The following is a 15,115-nucleotide window of genomic DNA, read 5'->3' as shown; positions in this document are numbered from 1 at the left end:
TACGTACTGTACATTTGACAATGATTGTTGATGATGAGAAGGGAATAGAAGGCAACTGCAAACTCACTAACCAGATTCCAACTGCAAAACAACATATTTCTAACCCTTCCATCACAAATAATCACAAGCCAGAATAAAAATCTGGAGACTAAAAGTTGAATATTTACAGAGCAGATCCGGCACTATGCCTGAGGAATGACAGGGATTTGGCATTGCATAGGATCTCTTGAGGCAGAGAGGAGGCATCCATACGCTGGAACATAGGAGCATGTTTCTATGGGGCGAGAAAAACACAGGGGGAGACAGGAAACTGAAAAATTAGAAGAGGCTACAAATACAATATCAGCAGCATAATTAAAACATAAACATTCCCAGCAAATCACTGAAAAAGATGACTTATACAGTAATAGATGGACAGTTTTGTTATATAGTTCACATTGAATTTTGGATTTTGGAAACAATTCAAATATAAATGACTAAACAATGGCCAAGGCTGCAAGTCTAACAAGACGTAACTAATTTCCATCTACATTGGCAGATGCTGGGTGGTTTTAGGGGAATAAAATCAATTCACAATTGCTTGAATAACACAACAGAAGTGAGAAAAAACAAGGAAGAAAACTACCTGTTCCTCCAGTTGTTGTCGGAGCTTCTTGGCCTTGCTCTGCTTGTAATAGTCCATGATCATCATGGCGGCATAGATCTTCCCTATCGTCATGTCACTGGCTGAGAAGGAGAAAGCAGAAACCATCAGACACTGGATATGACCATGATATTTTACTATTACAACTACTATGATTCCAATAATATCTTTCTTTTCTTCAACATACAGTATAAATGACTGTCTTGTAAAGTGGCAGTTGTAATGCTGATGTCACCTTTGTGAATGGGAACCAGCAGGTCGAGTGTCTTCTGAGAGAGATGAGGCCAGATGACACTAATCTCCTTCTGCAGGTCCAGGTCCATCTGATTTCGATCTTCTCCTCCTGGACAGTTACATACACAGAAAAACAAAAAGGACACAGGCGGACACACATGTAGCGTGATTTCCAATTATTTTACACCACAGTGAGTGTGTGTCTGTAGGGTTTTGATATTTCTTCTAACCTCTGGCTATTTTGATCTCCAGGGCCGTGCGGATGAGGGCCATGAGGGTGGAGGTGAAGTGGACCGACATGTCATCGTCCACAGGCATGTTCATCAGGACTAGTCTCTGATGGTTGCAGAGAAAGCATCGTAATCAGATAGACAGACAATCATAACCGGGATAAACGATAAACATTGATACAACATTACACACTGCAAAAGGAAGAAGCCCAGAACTGCTGTGGTGGCTCATAATACTATTTAAATATGTTATTCCATGATGAAGACAACTTAATCTTCTCTTGTGTTTACTTACTTGCTTACTTAAGATTATGTTTATGATTAGTTTAGTCAACAAAATTGACAATGTCAGATGAGTGATGATACTACAGAGCTGCAACTAATGATTATTCTCATTAGCAATCAATGTTTTCTTGATTAATTGATTCATTGTTTTGCCTATAAAATGTCAGAAAATAGTGAAGAATGCCTGTTATAATTTCTTAGAGCTGACACAGAAAAGCTTCCAATCTTCATATCCGAGAAGCTGCAACCAGCACATTTGTATTATTTTTTTATCAAAAAACAACTAAAATGATTATCCGATTATCAAAATAGTTGCTGTTTATTTTCTGTTGATTGACAAATCGATGAATTGACTAATCATTGCAGCTCTGATGAGCAGGTCAGATTTTAAATGATCAGGGTTGGACATCAATGCCATTGTGGGACTTGGCAAAGCTAGAACTTTAAGTGAGTTAAACAGATAATTAGATAAATAAATGATAATTAAATGATAATTCCAAGGCAACTAGCTTAAAAAGTTATGAGCAACCATGGCCTTTCTGGGTGTACAAAAGAAACTTAGAAAGAGTGCTTCCATTTTAACCATGATTTCATATAGTTGAAAATAGCTAATAAATTGTATAACTTCCTAAAATGAATAAGTTTGACAACACTGCTAGATACAGAAGGACAGAGAGTTCACGCACGTAGACACAAGATAATTATTTGCTAATCACAAGAAAACTGTTTATTATGTCAAGATAAAGAAATGATGAGAAACAATGTTTTCTTGTGATCTCGCAATAACAGTTTTGCAATCGCAACAAAACTATCTGAGGTCACAAAATTACAAAAAAACTCATTTAAGCATGTCATCTCTGGGCCTCTGGAAATAGAGGGCAAAACTGTTTTGCTTTTAAAAGTATTACGTTTTCAAGTATTATAAAAAAAGATAAAACTCACACAACACATTGTGCAGTAAGAGAATAGCGTTCATCTGCGATGGAGCATGCTTGCAGGCTCACACACACACACACACACACACACACACACACACACACACACACACACACACACATACACACACTACACCACATAATACACACTGATGTCACACTGGGCTGTGGCAGGAGGCACATGCAAACAGGTATGTAAGAAACAGAGAAGTAAGTATGAAAGACATGACTTTGACGATGACAAGATTTAGCATGTAGATGTTTAACAACTTTCTTGATAAAGTCCTGACTTTCCTGACTCCACCAAGACTCTTTCATCAGATAACAGCAAACAAATATATGATGTCTTAGTTCTCTGCCAAGATGCAAAGCAAAACAGGCAAATAATTACAGCAGCACTAGTCATCTGCCAATAAAAAAATACTGGAACTTAAAACTGTTTCAACAAGCAGTACTGCATCATACAATCAACAGAAAAAAATGCCTTGCTTTTCCAATGTGTGACACACAAAACGAGCTTTAACAGTGCTTGCCCTTGTTGATTAAAAATATGAAGGCAGAGCCTGTTAGTCCCAGTGTTTAGTCTACCTTATATGCCACCTTGGAGGGGCATTTCTTGCCCAGTCCTAGAGGTGGTGACATGTTGGTCAACATCTCATACATGTCAGTGTAATGGATGCGACCACTGGGGGCACCAGGTAGCCATGAAGATGGGGATGAGAAAGAGGAAAAGAAGGGGAAGGAGTAGAGGAAGGGGGAGGAAGGGAGAGGGGTGATGTGGGAGGTGGAGGAAAAATTGAATAACGGTGGCGCAGTCGGGGAGTGCGTTCCAAAGGGATGGAAGAGGGGGAAAAAAATCACAGGAGGGGGGAAGTGAAGGGTAAAAGAGTGAAAGGAGGAGATACAAGAGAGAGGATTATTCCAATGCATCACACAGGGGGAGAGAGTAAAGAAGAAAAAAAAACACAGGTTGTATTCTTTCTATGCAGCCATCAGGGCATAGAAATCTGGGGAAGGAAAAAATCTCGGACAGGACAAGCAAAGGAATGACAGCCTCACTGGATCTGGTGCAAGTTAAATACTTACGTTGTGTGTGTGTGAGAAAGTACATCTTTAAACCAGATCCAAAAGGTAGAAAAGACAGGCTCCCTCCAGATTGCACCACAATTGCATCAAAAGTATGCATTTTTAAGAGGTGCCCTGATTAAATTTATGGATGAGGGATGCCCTGTGCCTTAGTACCCTGAGACTGGAGTGTCGTCATTCTTTGACTCAGGCAGACCTGAGTAACACGCCCCTAAAGGTCAAGCAGGGTGGTGACAGTTGGTGAAAGGGAGAAAAGGAGGGAACGGATAGGAAGAAGTCAAGAGGGATCCCACACAAAAGAGGCAGGGAAGGGGGGGGGGGGTTGTTGACATGGGAGAACCAAACCTTGCATGCCACCCTGTGGGGGCAGTTCTTCCCAAAGCCCAGGGGAGGTGAGATGGAGCGTACAACTTTGTACATCTCCTTATAATGGATCCTACCACTGGAAAGAACATACATGTCTTTAGTTGTGTGTTATTACAGCCTTGTAGTCCACAATAAGGGTGAGTGAGGCCTAAATGGAGGCTGTGTCTTTTTAGGACATCTTAACAGCATTAAAACATTTTTATATAAAATTCCACATTGTCAGAAAACTCATGACGATCAGTATTTAAACCATATTTTTCTACATGCTGGTGAAACTGTTGGTACTCTCTTGTTCCACATGCTTATCAGTAACTACTGACATTTATCTCTGTTGCAGCTACATCAGATGCAGTTCACAATGCTGTACAGACACCATAAAACTGTTTTTATTTCCAATCTCAGTGTGTTTGTTCCACCAATTAGTGTGAATCAAGAGACAGAGAGATGATCAACTGAAGTGTCTTAAACATCTTTCAGACCAGTCCCGAATTGTTTTATGGTCCTATTTAAACTGCACTAGTGGTCATTTATTTTTTTCCTTACAAAACTTTGTGGAAAACTATAGATATTCATAACAGATCATATGTATCACTACTTGCATAATGCCAAGAAAGAGCATATAGAATCTGTATGCTCTTTCAATCGTGTCAGTGAGACCAAATCATTATTTTCTTTATTATTATTATCTTTATTTCAGTATTTTCCATGTCCTTAGTTATGTGTTGAAGTACCTTACTATTAATGTAAGTTTTATCAAATATAGATTTCATTTATCATTTATTGTCAATAGAAAGTGGACATTTGTATCTGAATAGTTACACTTTTTAAAACTGAGAGAAACTGACCAGGCAGCACGATCATACTCCCCCCAGATTCGGACAAACTCATCCAGGTGGTGGGGACCCAGGATGGACGAGTCCCGAGTCAGATACTCAAAGTTATCCATGATCACAGCCACAAACAGGTTCAGCATCTGGACCAAAGACAGGCAGAGGAAGGAGATGCTTTGATGTTCATCTGTATTAGGGTGGAAGGTACTTGAAGAGGGAAAAAACATCAACATAGTGATCAAAACCGCAACAAAATATGGAATCTAGAAAGTGCAGTTTAGCCTCTTGACACACATTCTCACACAAGGTTTAAACACTTAATAAGGTTACAAGAAAATTAAGGTATCCTTGTTGCAACTTAATTATTCAGATCAGATCCCAGCTTCCTTGTTACAAGTTTTTGTTTCCTAGGATGGAATGTTCTATGAAGGCCTGAAGTGTCTTCGCAGAACATTCCGTCACCATCATAGGAAATGAAAATCTGCTTCCTTGTCTTACCAGGAAGGAGCTGAAGAAGATGAAGGAGACAAAGTAGAAATAGGCAAAATCAGAGCCACAGCCCCCCCCATGGTCAGTCGGCAGTACTGCTGGAGGAAGCGAGGGGTCTGTCTCACACTGCTGTCCCCCCAGACACGACAACATGATCTCCTGCCATGACTCCCCTGTGGCACTCCTGGACACACACACAAATTATACAACCCCGGGAGGAGGAGGAGGAGGAAGAGGAGTTGGTTAAGACTTGTGCTGTCTAGCTCACAGTTTATTCACAGTTACATCTGCCATCTGGAGGCTGCAATCAAAGCATCAAGACTCGTCGCGACCGCTTCAGAGGCAGCTTTTAGATGCTCTGAACTTAAGATGTGTAGTCTAATGCACACATTTACAGTACGTTCTGTATGCAATAGTGCTGATCTTTTAATGCCTTTAAATGTTAATAAACATTTGAATTATTGCTTTTAATTTTAATTTGGCCTGCATGTTTGTCATGTGTAATTTCATAGTTTCCAGGGGCAGGCAGCCAGAGCTAAAGCTTCTTTATGGCATGTGAGAACAAATTTACACTTCAGCTGGGAAAAATAAACACAATATCAACACTTAACACTTTGGCCTAGATAAGTCATTTCATAATTTGACCGCCTCTGCTTTTCATTACTGTATGTAAAACTCTCAAGTAGAAGTAAGTGGTACACTGCAGCATCTATCACCCCTTGACACTGAGTATCCCCTTGGGTACTTTGCAAGCAAAGCCTCACTACTGTAACCTAGCAACATCATTCAGACTACATTAAAGAAATTTGTCATTTAGTAAACCAAGTGCAGCAAATCAAGTGTAGTTTTGATAACTGCTAAATCTCAATTTAACTGAGATGCAGAGACAGTAACTACTCTGGAGTACTGAAGCTAAACCACTGGATTAAAAGCAGTGTTGAGTTTCAGATCGGATCACAGACTAGCTCCCAGGATCATGTCTTAAAGTCCCACGCTACATGAAGAACAGGACTACAGATCCCAAGGTTTCCTACCTGAAGAGCAGCATCAGAGCACCAGAGAAGGTCTTGAAGTTGTTGTGCTGGTTAATGTGAGTCTCTTCATTCAGCTTAATGTTCCCAAACACCTGATTCATAGGTCACAAGTGTCAAAAACAGCGACATAACGTCTCAGATGGATAGCACACAGATATAAACACATAAACACATTAAAAATGGGTAGGACACAACATAAAGACTGTCACCATTAAGCATTTTATTTCCCTGTGAGACAAATATTCTCAATGTGCTGTGGAGCATTGGGTGAAAATAGTAATTGTTGCATGTCAGAAAGTGTCTCCAGACAGAGACAAGCATTGTCTGCCTGTGCTGCTTCTGACCTGCATGCCAATGATGGCGTAGATAAAGAAGAGCATGGCGATGAGCAGGCAAACGTAGGGCAAAGCCTTAAAGGACTGGACGAAGGTCCACAGAAGGATCCGGATGGTGTAGCCTTGTCTCAGCAGCTTGATCAGACGAGCTGCTCGGAACAGCTTCAAGAAACTCATGTTGAACTTCTCAACAGACTGGCAGAGGGAAACATGGGAGGGGTTTATTATTGGTGTTGAGTGATGTCAGCTTGGCATACACAGGACTTCAATATTAATGTTCACATAAATGCTTAAAATTGAGGGAAACAGAGAAACTGTACTTTCTCTCTCTTTCCATGACGTTTTTCATTTTACCTGCAAGTCTACCACAATCTCAGTGATGCTGCCCAAGACAGTGATGAAGTCAAAAATGTTCCATGTGTCTCGAAAGTAGTTCTGTAGAAAGACAAAAGATGGTTTGAGTCGTTTCTAAAGATACAAGTGCATGAGAGGATCCTGAATTCACATTCAGGCTGCGAGTTGTTCTTTTCCTCTCACCAGAAATCCGAAGGCCATGATCTTGAGGACACACTCGACAGAGAAGAGAACAGTGAAGGCTGTGTTCAGGTGCTTCAGTACGGCTTCATACGCCGGCGGGGCAGAGTAATACTGAAAACACAAAGGTGGCAGGGGTTAACGTACTGTGCTACGAATCAGATAAAAAAGTGGAATATTCCCTAACCAATTCACTGCAGCTCAACCTCATGATACCAGTCTGATATCAGTCTGATCTTCAGACCTGCACTCCGCAGACCTACAGGTTGATGGAAGATTCCTCCAGACCCATAAATAGTACCTTAGTCTCTGCACCTCTCATCTGTCGCACTATAAAAGGAGTCATTCCTCTAGGGGCGGCAGCCACAGTTAATGAGGTCATGCTAAATAGCAGCCCCTGGACATTATAGATCAATATTTAATACAGGCTGAGTCACCCTGCGTCTGTATGTCTGTCTTTCTGTCTGAACGACCAGCACAGCCCAGGAAAAGACCATTTCAGGAAATAAATAGTGGTGAGACAGGTGTGAAAAAAAACAAAAATATCAGCAACCAAAGGAGAGATCAGCAGATCCAAATGCAAACATCACAGTGTGTTGAGGTGGTACTGAAGGAAAAAAACTGTGTCTACACATCTCGGCTTATTTTAAAACCAAAGTGTTAACAGTTGCAAGTTCATGACATAATATGCTACTGAGAAGCAATACAAAGTGTGTTTTTTCCCATCAACAAACAAGGATGTGTGGAAAATGACACCTCATTTTTAGGAGTGAGGACAGAGGGAGAAGAGAGAGATCGCAGTACGTAATGGTAGAATCTAAATTATTGCTCATCTAATGTTCTGGCCATATTACAGAATTTTAATGTTTTCCTCTTTTATTTTCTTGTTGTCCTCTCTTCATTTTCCTTACCTTCATCATCAGTACAATGGTGTTGAGAGCGATCATGGCCAGAACGGTGTACTCAAAAGATGGCGACACCACAAAATGCCACAGACGGTACTGGAACGTGTGCCGGTTTTGGGGCATGTAACGGGTTAGGGGCTTGGCACTGATGGCAAAGTCTATGCATGCTCTCTAAAATAAAGACAGGAGAGACAAAGACAGAGAAGAAAAGAGGAGGCATGACACAATGAACTACAGTGCAGGCATTTCAGTTTGATTTTAACTCTTGAAGGAGAAACAGATGTTTGCTAAAGGAATGTCAGTGAATTGGAGTTATTTTCAAAGTTCATTTCCTCTATATGGGCTTCACAGACTAGACTTCAAATCTATACTGTACTTTGCATATAGGAGAGAGACAGAGAGAAGGACAGGAGGGGAGAAAAAGTCGGTATTACTAACTCAGTGTAAGGAAAATACAACACAATAGTACAACACAATAATTCTTTGAAATTGGAAAAGCTTATTAGACTGACAAATAAAAAAGACTAAAAGGGAGCTGCTTAAGAGTTTCTGTCTTCTGTCAGGAGAAGAAACAAGAACAAGAATCAGCCAGAATCACACTAATGAATGTGTTAAATTACACCTAAGTTGATAGATTGCACCTGTGTTTAAAGCCTGCACGTCTCATTTTGTCTGCTGTTTAAAAGTTTGTTTTACTGCATCTGAGAGCCACACATTAAAAAAAAAAGTGTTTATTGGTTGTGCCCACATTGATCTTTCCTAACCTCATTCTTCTCCAGGCTACACTCCTCCATCATCTTATCCCCCTGTTCCTGGAAGGTGATGATGATGAGAGCCACAAAGATGTTGACGAAAAAGAAAGGAAAGACGACAAAGTAGATGACGTAGAAGATAGACATCTCCATCCTGTTGCCGTGGCTCGGGCCCCTGTCTTCCTCCGTCACATCTACTGAGTGCTGCAGGACCCTGGGAGGGCAGAGACACAATGCTAGTAATAATGCTAATGCTAATGCTAAAAGATAAATGCACAAAGAACAAGAAAGAAAAACTTCCACCGCTCAGCAGGATAGAAACAGCACAAGAACAGTTATAATTTTACTGTAACACCCACTTAAAATATATAAAACTGCTTAACATCAGTCCCCAACACATACAACAGTAACAGGAAAATTGCCCCTTTTGAATTGTAACATTTCAAAAGTGGCAAAAAAATGATTTGCTGTTCTACAGCAGCTATTAGTTATTGCAGAAACTATTTGGAAGTATTTGTCCATTAGGGTGGGGATCAAATGCCAATTTGCTATTTGGAAGAGGATATGATTCTAATTAATTTCCAAAGCAGCAGTCAATTAACGAGGGTTGGAGCGGTACAACCCCACAAGCACTGTCAGTGACATATTAGTATAACCTTATTGTGCTATAATGAATGGCAAAATCTTTGTTAAATTAATCACATCTACTATATTTCCTTCATCAAAGGTCAGATTTGACCATTATCAAAGAACAAGCCAGATGTTAAAAGGTTATAATGCTCATAAAAACTAATGAGCCCTCTAAGAATGGAAAACGATATGCGGGAAAGCTCATCCTCATCCTCATTCCTCATCCTTCCGGTCAGACTCACTGAGGCCATCCCTCTCCAGTGGAAACAGTGAAGAGAGTCAGCAGGGCCCAGATGATGTTGTCGTAGTGGAACTCGTGCCTCTTCCAGTCTCTTCTCTTCACCTCTTTCTTGTCTTTCCCATAGTCAATGTAATAACCTCTGGAGGAGAGGAGAGAGAAAGACAACAAGTAGTACATCAGAAGACAAAAAGTGCAGAATTTATAGTAAGAAAAGTTTGTATCATTTCAGGTTTGTTAAATTAATTGCAGAGCTTTAGAAGGACATGGAGCCACAGAACAAATGCACTTGAAACAAACAATGAAACAATGAAGAAAGAGGGAGGGAAAGAAGAGGAAAGAAATAAATGGAAGCATGGAAGAAAACAAGCAAACAAATAATGAAGGAAAACTAGATGGTAGGAAAGTGGAAAGATGAGAAGAACAGAATAAGTAGATAATAAATCAAGAAAATAACAAAACAAAGAAACAAAATATATAAGGAAAGATAAAATACTGACACAGAGAATAAAGGAAAGACATAAAAAGACCAACGGAAAGAAGTAAACAAGTTTTACTGGCAGTCCTTCTCTGTGTCCTTCGAACTGTCGGTACAGTAGAAAAACTTCCCCTTGAAGAGCTGCACAGCGATGACGGCAAAGATGAACATAAAAAGCTTGTAGACAATCAAGATGTTGAAGACGTTTTTCAGAGACGTCACCACGCAGTCGAACACCGCCTGGAAGAGAGCGAGAGAGTGACGGATGAGATGAAAAAAACATGTAGTGAGATCAGGGAATGGGATCTGTGCAGAGGTTCAGACAAGACAAACATTTTCATTTGCATATATTCTCTTGTAACCATTAAGATTTACTCATATTTATGTATTTATTAATTCAGTCACAGTTATGGTATCATGTATAGAAGATTTACTATGGCATAACTGAAAACATATGTTAAATGACAATTATTTCGCTTGATTTTTCCAATATCACAACACAGAAAACAAAGTGAGGATGAGTTTTGCATTTCAGTGTTGTGTGTCCAGCAGAGAGCAGCACACACCTGCCAATACTAAATGCAAAGCACTGTCAATAGTTTTAATGAGGAGGTGGAGGGCAGCTTTTTCCTGTTCATGCCAAAATGATAAACAATCAACTGTCCAATCACAGCTCTGGGGGCAGGACCATAGGCGGGACTTATCAGTGCTGATATGGGCTGATGACAGCCATGACAGACAGCATTTCACATTAAAACGGGTTCCTGAGAGCCAGCTGGCTGCGGGGACACTACTGTTGATGCTACATTTAGTTACACTTGTGATAACTTTCTGAAGTTTAGTGGATTTTGTTTGCCTTGTTTTCATTTAGTCATGTAAAATTTTCCACAATCACAGAGTAGAGACTGTTATGTAGGTTTGTTTGAATGCTTGAGACCTAGTTCAACCAATTTATTGAAAGAAAATACAAAAATCATATTATCCTATTCACAGTTTGTCACATTTTTCTGACACCATACTTTTCTGTAGTTCATGAATGAAAATCTTTGAACCTATAAATCTAATGTCTCTAAAGTTAGAGCTTCTTGCACTTGAACACACCAATGATCAATTTAATTGGCATGAAATGAAATCACTGCTGCTTGAACGATAACAAATTAATCTAAAGACATTGTTGAAAGTTTTGGAAAATATTCAGCAGTAATATTAAGAATATACTGTTTGAATTTAATCGGCATAAACATGTGAAACCATGAATGACCCTTTCAGTAAAGTTCATGATTTTTGTGTGTGTATCTGTTAGATATAGTTATGAGTGCCTGGTATTAGTCTCAGCCCCATGATGGCGACCTGTTAGGACACTCAGACAGTCATCAGGCTGACTATTTCCCCACCTTCACATCTAGATCTCTCCCATCCTCCTCCCCTCTCCTTTTTCCTTGAATGTTTTTCTGTACTCTCTTTCATTCTTCTTTCCTCCATTTACCTCCTCTCTGCCCCAGTTTCCAATTTAGATTATTTTTCATTCATTGTGGACCATATTTTGTGCCCTCAATATTTTCAGGTGTTATCCTTCTGTATTTACATCTGTATGACTATTTCAGTTTTGGGGATTTGGTCTCTCCTCTCCTCTCCTCTCCTCTCCTTCTCCTTCACCTTCACCTTGTTTTCTCCCCTCAGACAGACTACGTATGAGATTTGGGAATCCCAGTCCTGACAACATGTCTTGTCTTCATGCCCTGATGCTCACAGTTTGTCACCTCACGGTCCATCACCTCATCTGTCTACTCGTTTGCTCTCTGCTCTCATGTCTTTAACTTACAGCGCGGCGTAAGAGAGAGAGGATGTATCTTTAATATGATATTCATTATGCTTCTATGTGTGTTGGTGGACAAGCAGGGATATGTGACAGCCCACATTTTTTAGTACGAATGCACATTAATATACACGCCTGTTTGTGTGTATATGCAGGCGTATACACAAACTCAATTGCAGGCTGTACAAAGGCTACATTTATGATTGGAAAAGGAAGACAGTGATTGAAAGAGTGATTTTTTCACACCGTAGTTGACCATCAAATATCTAAATCCAGACCTGGGATCTTTCCCTCCAAGCACCTGACATTTACGTCAGTCATGTAGCTTGAAATAAAACCAGGATAGATGTCCACTTTAATGATAATCATGTCCAATCTGTCATTTCAACTTTTACCTATAAATAGATATATAATATTAGATAACCCTTGTCATTGTCTCTGATCTTTTCAACGTTTTTTTGGATTGGTCAGGTATACATCTTCAATTAACTAGGCCATAATATTAAATATTAATAGAAGAACATGCTTAATGCGTATACAGAAACACAACCAAGTAAAACAAAAACTGAGCATCTCTGACCTTGAGTTTAGGAAGTCTCTTGATGGTCTTCAAGGGTCTGAGGACACGCAACACTCTCAGAGATTTGATGGTTTTAATGTCCCGTCCTTTGTTATTTCTGTACAGAAAGACAGAGAGTGTGAGCATCACACCATAGCAACTTGGTAAATATCACATTTTTAGACACTCCTATATAATATGCTAAACTGCTTACATACTGTTATGTCACCTTATTCATCCATATTTACATTATGTTTATTCCTACATAGTCTACTACTTATATTCTATTTATTTTGTCTAAAGGTATTAAAAAGTATATGATATTAGTTCTAGTAAACTACCCCATCACATTGCTGCTCGTCATTCCCACAGGGCCACCATCCATAGACGGAGAAAAACAGGAGAGAAGGACATATATATCAACAGTTATAATGTTATAAACAAAAGAGGAAGAGATGATTACATAGCATCCAAGCACATGTAGTGAAACACCCATTTTTAGCAAAAAAAGCCAACTTACAGTTGCCGTATAGACATTTTGATGTTTAGACATATGATTAGAGCATAAAATAAATCATGTGACTGACGTGAGGGCAAAGGCCACCAGTGCTCCCACCACGACAATGAAGTCGAGGATGTTCCACAAGTCTCTGAAGTAGGAGCCATCATGGAGGATCAGACCCTGGTCAATCATCTGAGGACAACATAAGACCATGCGGTGAATAAAACTCTGTGGGATAGGAGTCAACTTTGACATCATATCTTTTTTAGGTATTTCATTTTCAGATGGAAAGAGAATTCAGCTCCTGAACAGATTGAAATGCAAGAGCAACAGGCCTTATAGACATAGAGCTGTAGTTCCCAACCTGGGGACTCTCAAAATGTGTTGTAGGATAAATCTGAGGGGTCAAGGAATGATGAACAGGAAAGGAAAGTAGAAAAAAACATTTCTGCTTAACAGTTATGCTTATTTTTTCAGATATTTCTTTAATCTTTGCTTTATTATCTTTAAATTACTGGCTAATTTTACTTCATTGGGACTCTAAAATTATCCAAATAAAACAAGAAAGGAAATCCCTCTTTACTAGAACTGGTCACAGCCAGTAGATGAGGGGTTGAAGTAATCATTGCTTCTTTTTAAGGGGTCACAAGCCAAAACAGTTGGGAACTACTTGTTTCGTTGTGTGTGAGAATTGTGTGTCAAACAACGCAATTTGTTTTTCATCAGTTATCGGATTAATTCTAAATCTTCATGGTTCTTCAGATGTGGTAGAAAAGCAATCAAGAATGCGAAAAATTGACTTTCAGTTCCCAGTTTAGTTCCTGTGGCTCCATAGTAGGGAACTCCTTAGTTGAAACGGTACATGTTTTTGTCAGGACTGAGTCCTCTGTCACTGTTCCTGACTCAGTCATTGCCTCCATTGCTCCATCTGCTCTGCATTGCCCTCATTACCCCCAACCGCTCCCAACTGGACTGATGTATTTAAGGCTGAGTCTCTGGATGGTCTCCTGTCAGTTTGTCAAGACTTTGTGCCACATTAACTATTCCAGTTTCCTCTTCTGGCTCTCACCTGTGGATCCTTTTCAGCCAACCTCCAAGCTGCCTCCATATCCCCCGTCCTCCTGTACCTGCTGACATACTTAACTCCCCCACTTCTCTTCAGACTTATTTAAGCTCTTGTTCAGACCTCACAAGTCAAGTCTGTATCCTGAGTCTGACAGTGAATTTTGCATGCAATCAGTCCCCAAACCGTGATCATTATTTTACCATCTTTACACAGTAACTCACCTTTATAATCATTTCAAATGTGAAGACTCCAGTGAACACATAATCAAAATACCGTAGAACCTGTGAAATGAGAGTGAGAGACAGAGGGACAGTCAAAGGGAAAGATCAAAAACTCAGATGAGAAGTCGATAAAAAAGAAAATGTGCTCTTCACAAGAAAGCCAATTCTCTCTACTTGTTGCGTTTATTTCATGACATTTCACGCTTTTTTACTTCACAGACTCCCAGCTTGTGGTTTAGTATAAAACAGTCCCCTCAAATGACGGTTATGCAACACAGCTAATTAGCCTCATTCCTCCCATAAACAACCAGGCTCAGTGTGTTCCAGACGTCATTTGCTTCACTCATCAGCAATTTAATTGCCCCCCATCAAGTCACATTAGCGGCCTTTTGCAAAACAATTTAAGGAAATGTTTTTTTTAAGAGTGTTTTCATTTTTCCTTAATGGTACTTTAGCTGCTTAGTGTAGATGAAGGGAGCTATGAGACCCAAGGCACCGATAAATAGTAATTGAAATTGTACCTCAGGAGTTACATAGTGATTCGATCATTGAAACAGCAAAGGTATTCTGGATTTTATCAAGTCATTTATGTTACAGACGCCCCTGTATCAGACAGAAATACATAATGTGAACACACAAACCTTATTCCAGTCAGAGGAGGTGGCCACAGGGTCCTCTGCAGCGAGTGCTATACTACTAGCAGCTATGACCAAGAGGATGGACATTTCAAAGTACCTGAGGTTCACCACATAGTGACACACTCGACGCACCCTGAGAGAGAGCACGAGGCAGAGTGAAAATTATGCCCAGAGGGGGTAACAGTAACACAGTAAGACTGAAATTCAATAGCATTATCAGGCAAAAATAGAGGAACCTTGGGGTTAAACATAATGCATGTAGTGAAATACATCTGAATTGAATAGACTTTTTTTAAACCTTTATTTATA

The 15,115-nt window shown here is 39.8% G+C and overlaps 1 protein-coding gene across 2 annotated transcripts in view; it reads right to left on the bottom strand.

Annotated features, from left to right (window-relative positions):
* Window positions 1-15,115, bottom strand: part of LOC122988729 (voltage-dependent R-type calcium channel subunit alpha-1E) — a 104,600-nt gene that overhangs the window by 4,728 nt on the left and 84,757 nt on the right. Inside the window, exons 25-44 of one of the 2 annotated variants that reach the window (XM_044361293.1) lie at window positions 14,810-14,939; window positions 14,169-14,228; window positions 12,967-13,073; window positions 12,721-12,732; window positions 12,401-12,497; window positions 10,084-10,244; window positions 9,531-9,668; window positions 8,671-8,872; window positions 7,913-8,077; window positions 7,005-7,115; window positions 6,822-6,902; window positions 6,477-6,662; window positions 6,133-6,224; window positions 5,108-5,282; window positions 4,625-4,752; window positions 3,759-3,855; window positions 1,108-1,213; window positions 879-986; window positions 626-726; window positions 168-274 (exon numbers count right to left, since the gene is read on the bottom strand). In XM_044361293.1, the coding sequence (XP_044217228.1) occupies window positions 168-274; window positions 626-726; window positions 879-986; window positions 1,108-1,213; window positions 3,759-3,855; window positions 4,625-4,752; window positions 5,108-5,282; window positions 6,133-6,224; window positions 6,477-6,662; window positions 6,822-6,902; window positions 7,005-7,115; window positions 7,913-8,077; window positions 8,671-8,872; window positions 9,531-9,668; window positions 10,084-10,244; window positions 12,401-12,497; window positions 12,721-12,732; window positions 12,967-13,073; window positions 14,169-14,228; window positions 14,810-14,939 (2,364 nt within the window). Of the gene's footprint in view, window positions 1-167; window positions 275-625; window positions 727-878; window positions 987-1,107; window positions 1,214-3,758; window positions 3,856-4,624; window positions 4,753-5,107; window positions 5,283-6,132; window positions 6,225-6,476; window positions 6,663-6,821; window positions 6,903-7,004; window positions 7,116-7,912; window positions 8,078-8,670; window positions 8,873-9,530; window positions 9,669-10,083; window positions 10,245-12,400; window positions 12,498-12,720; window positions 12,733-12,966; window positions 13,074-14,168; window positions 14,229-14,809; window positions 14,940-15,115 lie in introns of those variants that run through there. The other variant, XR_006404871.1, reaches the window with a different exon arrangement.

The sequence above is a fragment of the Thunnus albacares genome, chromosome 9 (genome assembly GCF_914725855.1).
Source record: "Thunnus albacares chromosome 9, fThuAlb1.1, whole genome shotgun sequence".
Classification (NCBI taxonomy): domain Eukaryota; kingdom Metazoa; phylum Chordata; class Actinopteri; order Scombriformes; family Scombridae; genus Thunnus; species Thunnus albacares.
This window is presented reverse-complemented; position numbering and strand designations above follow the sequence as displayed.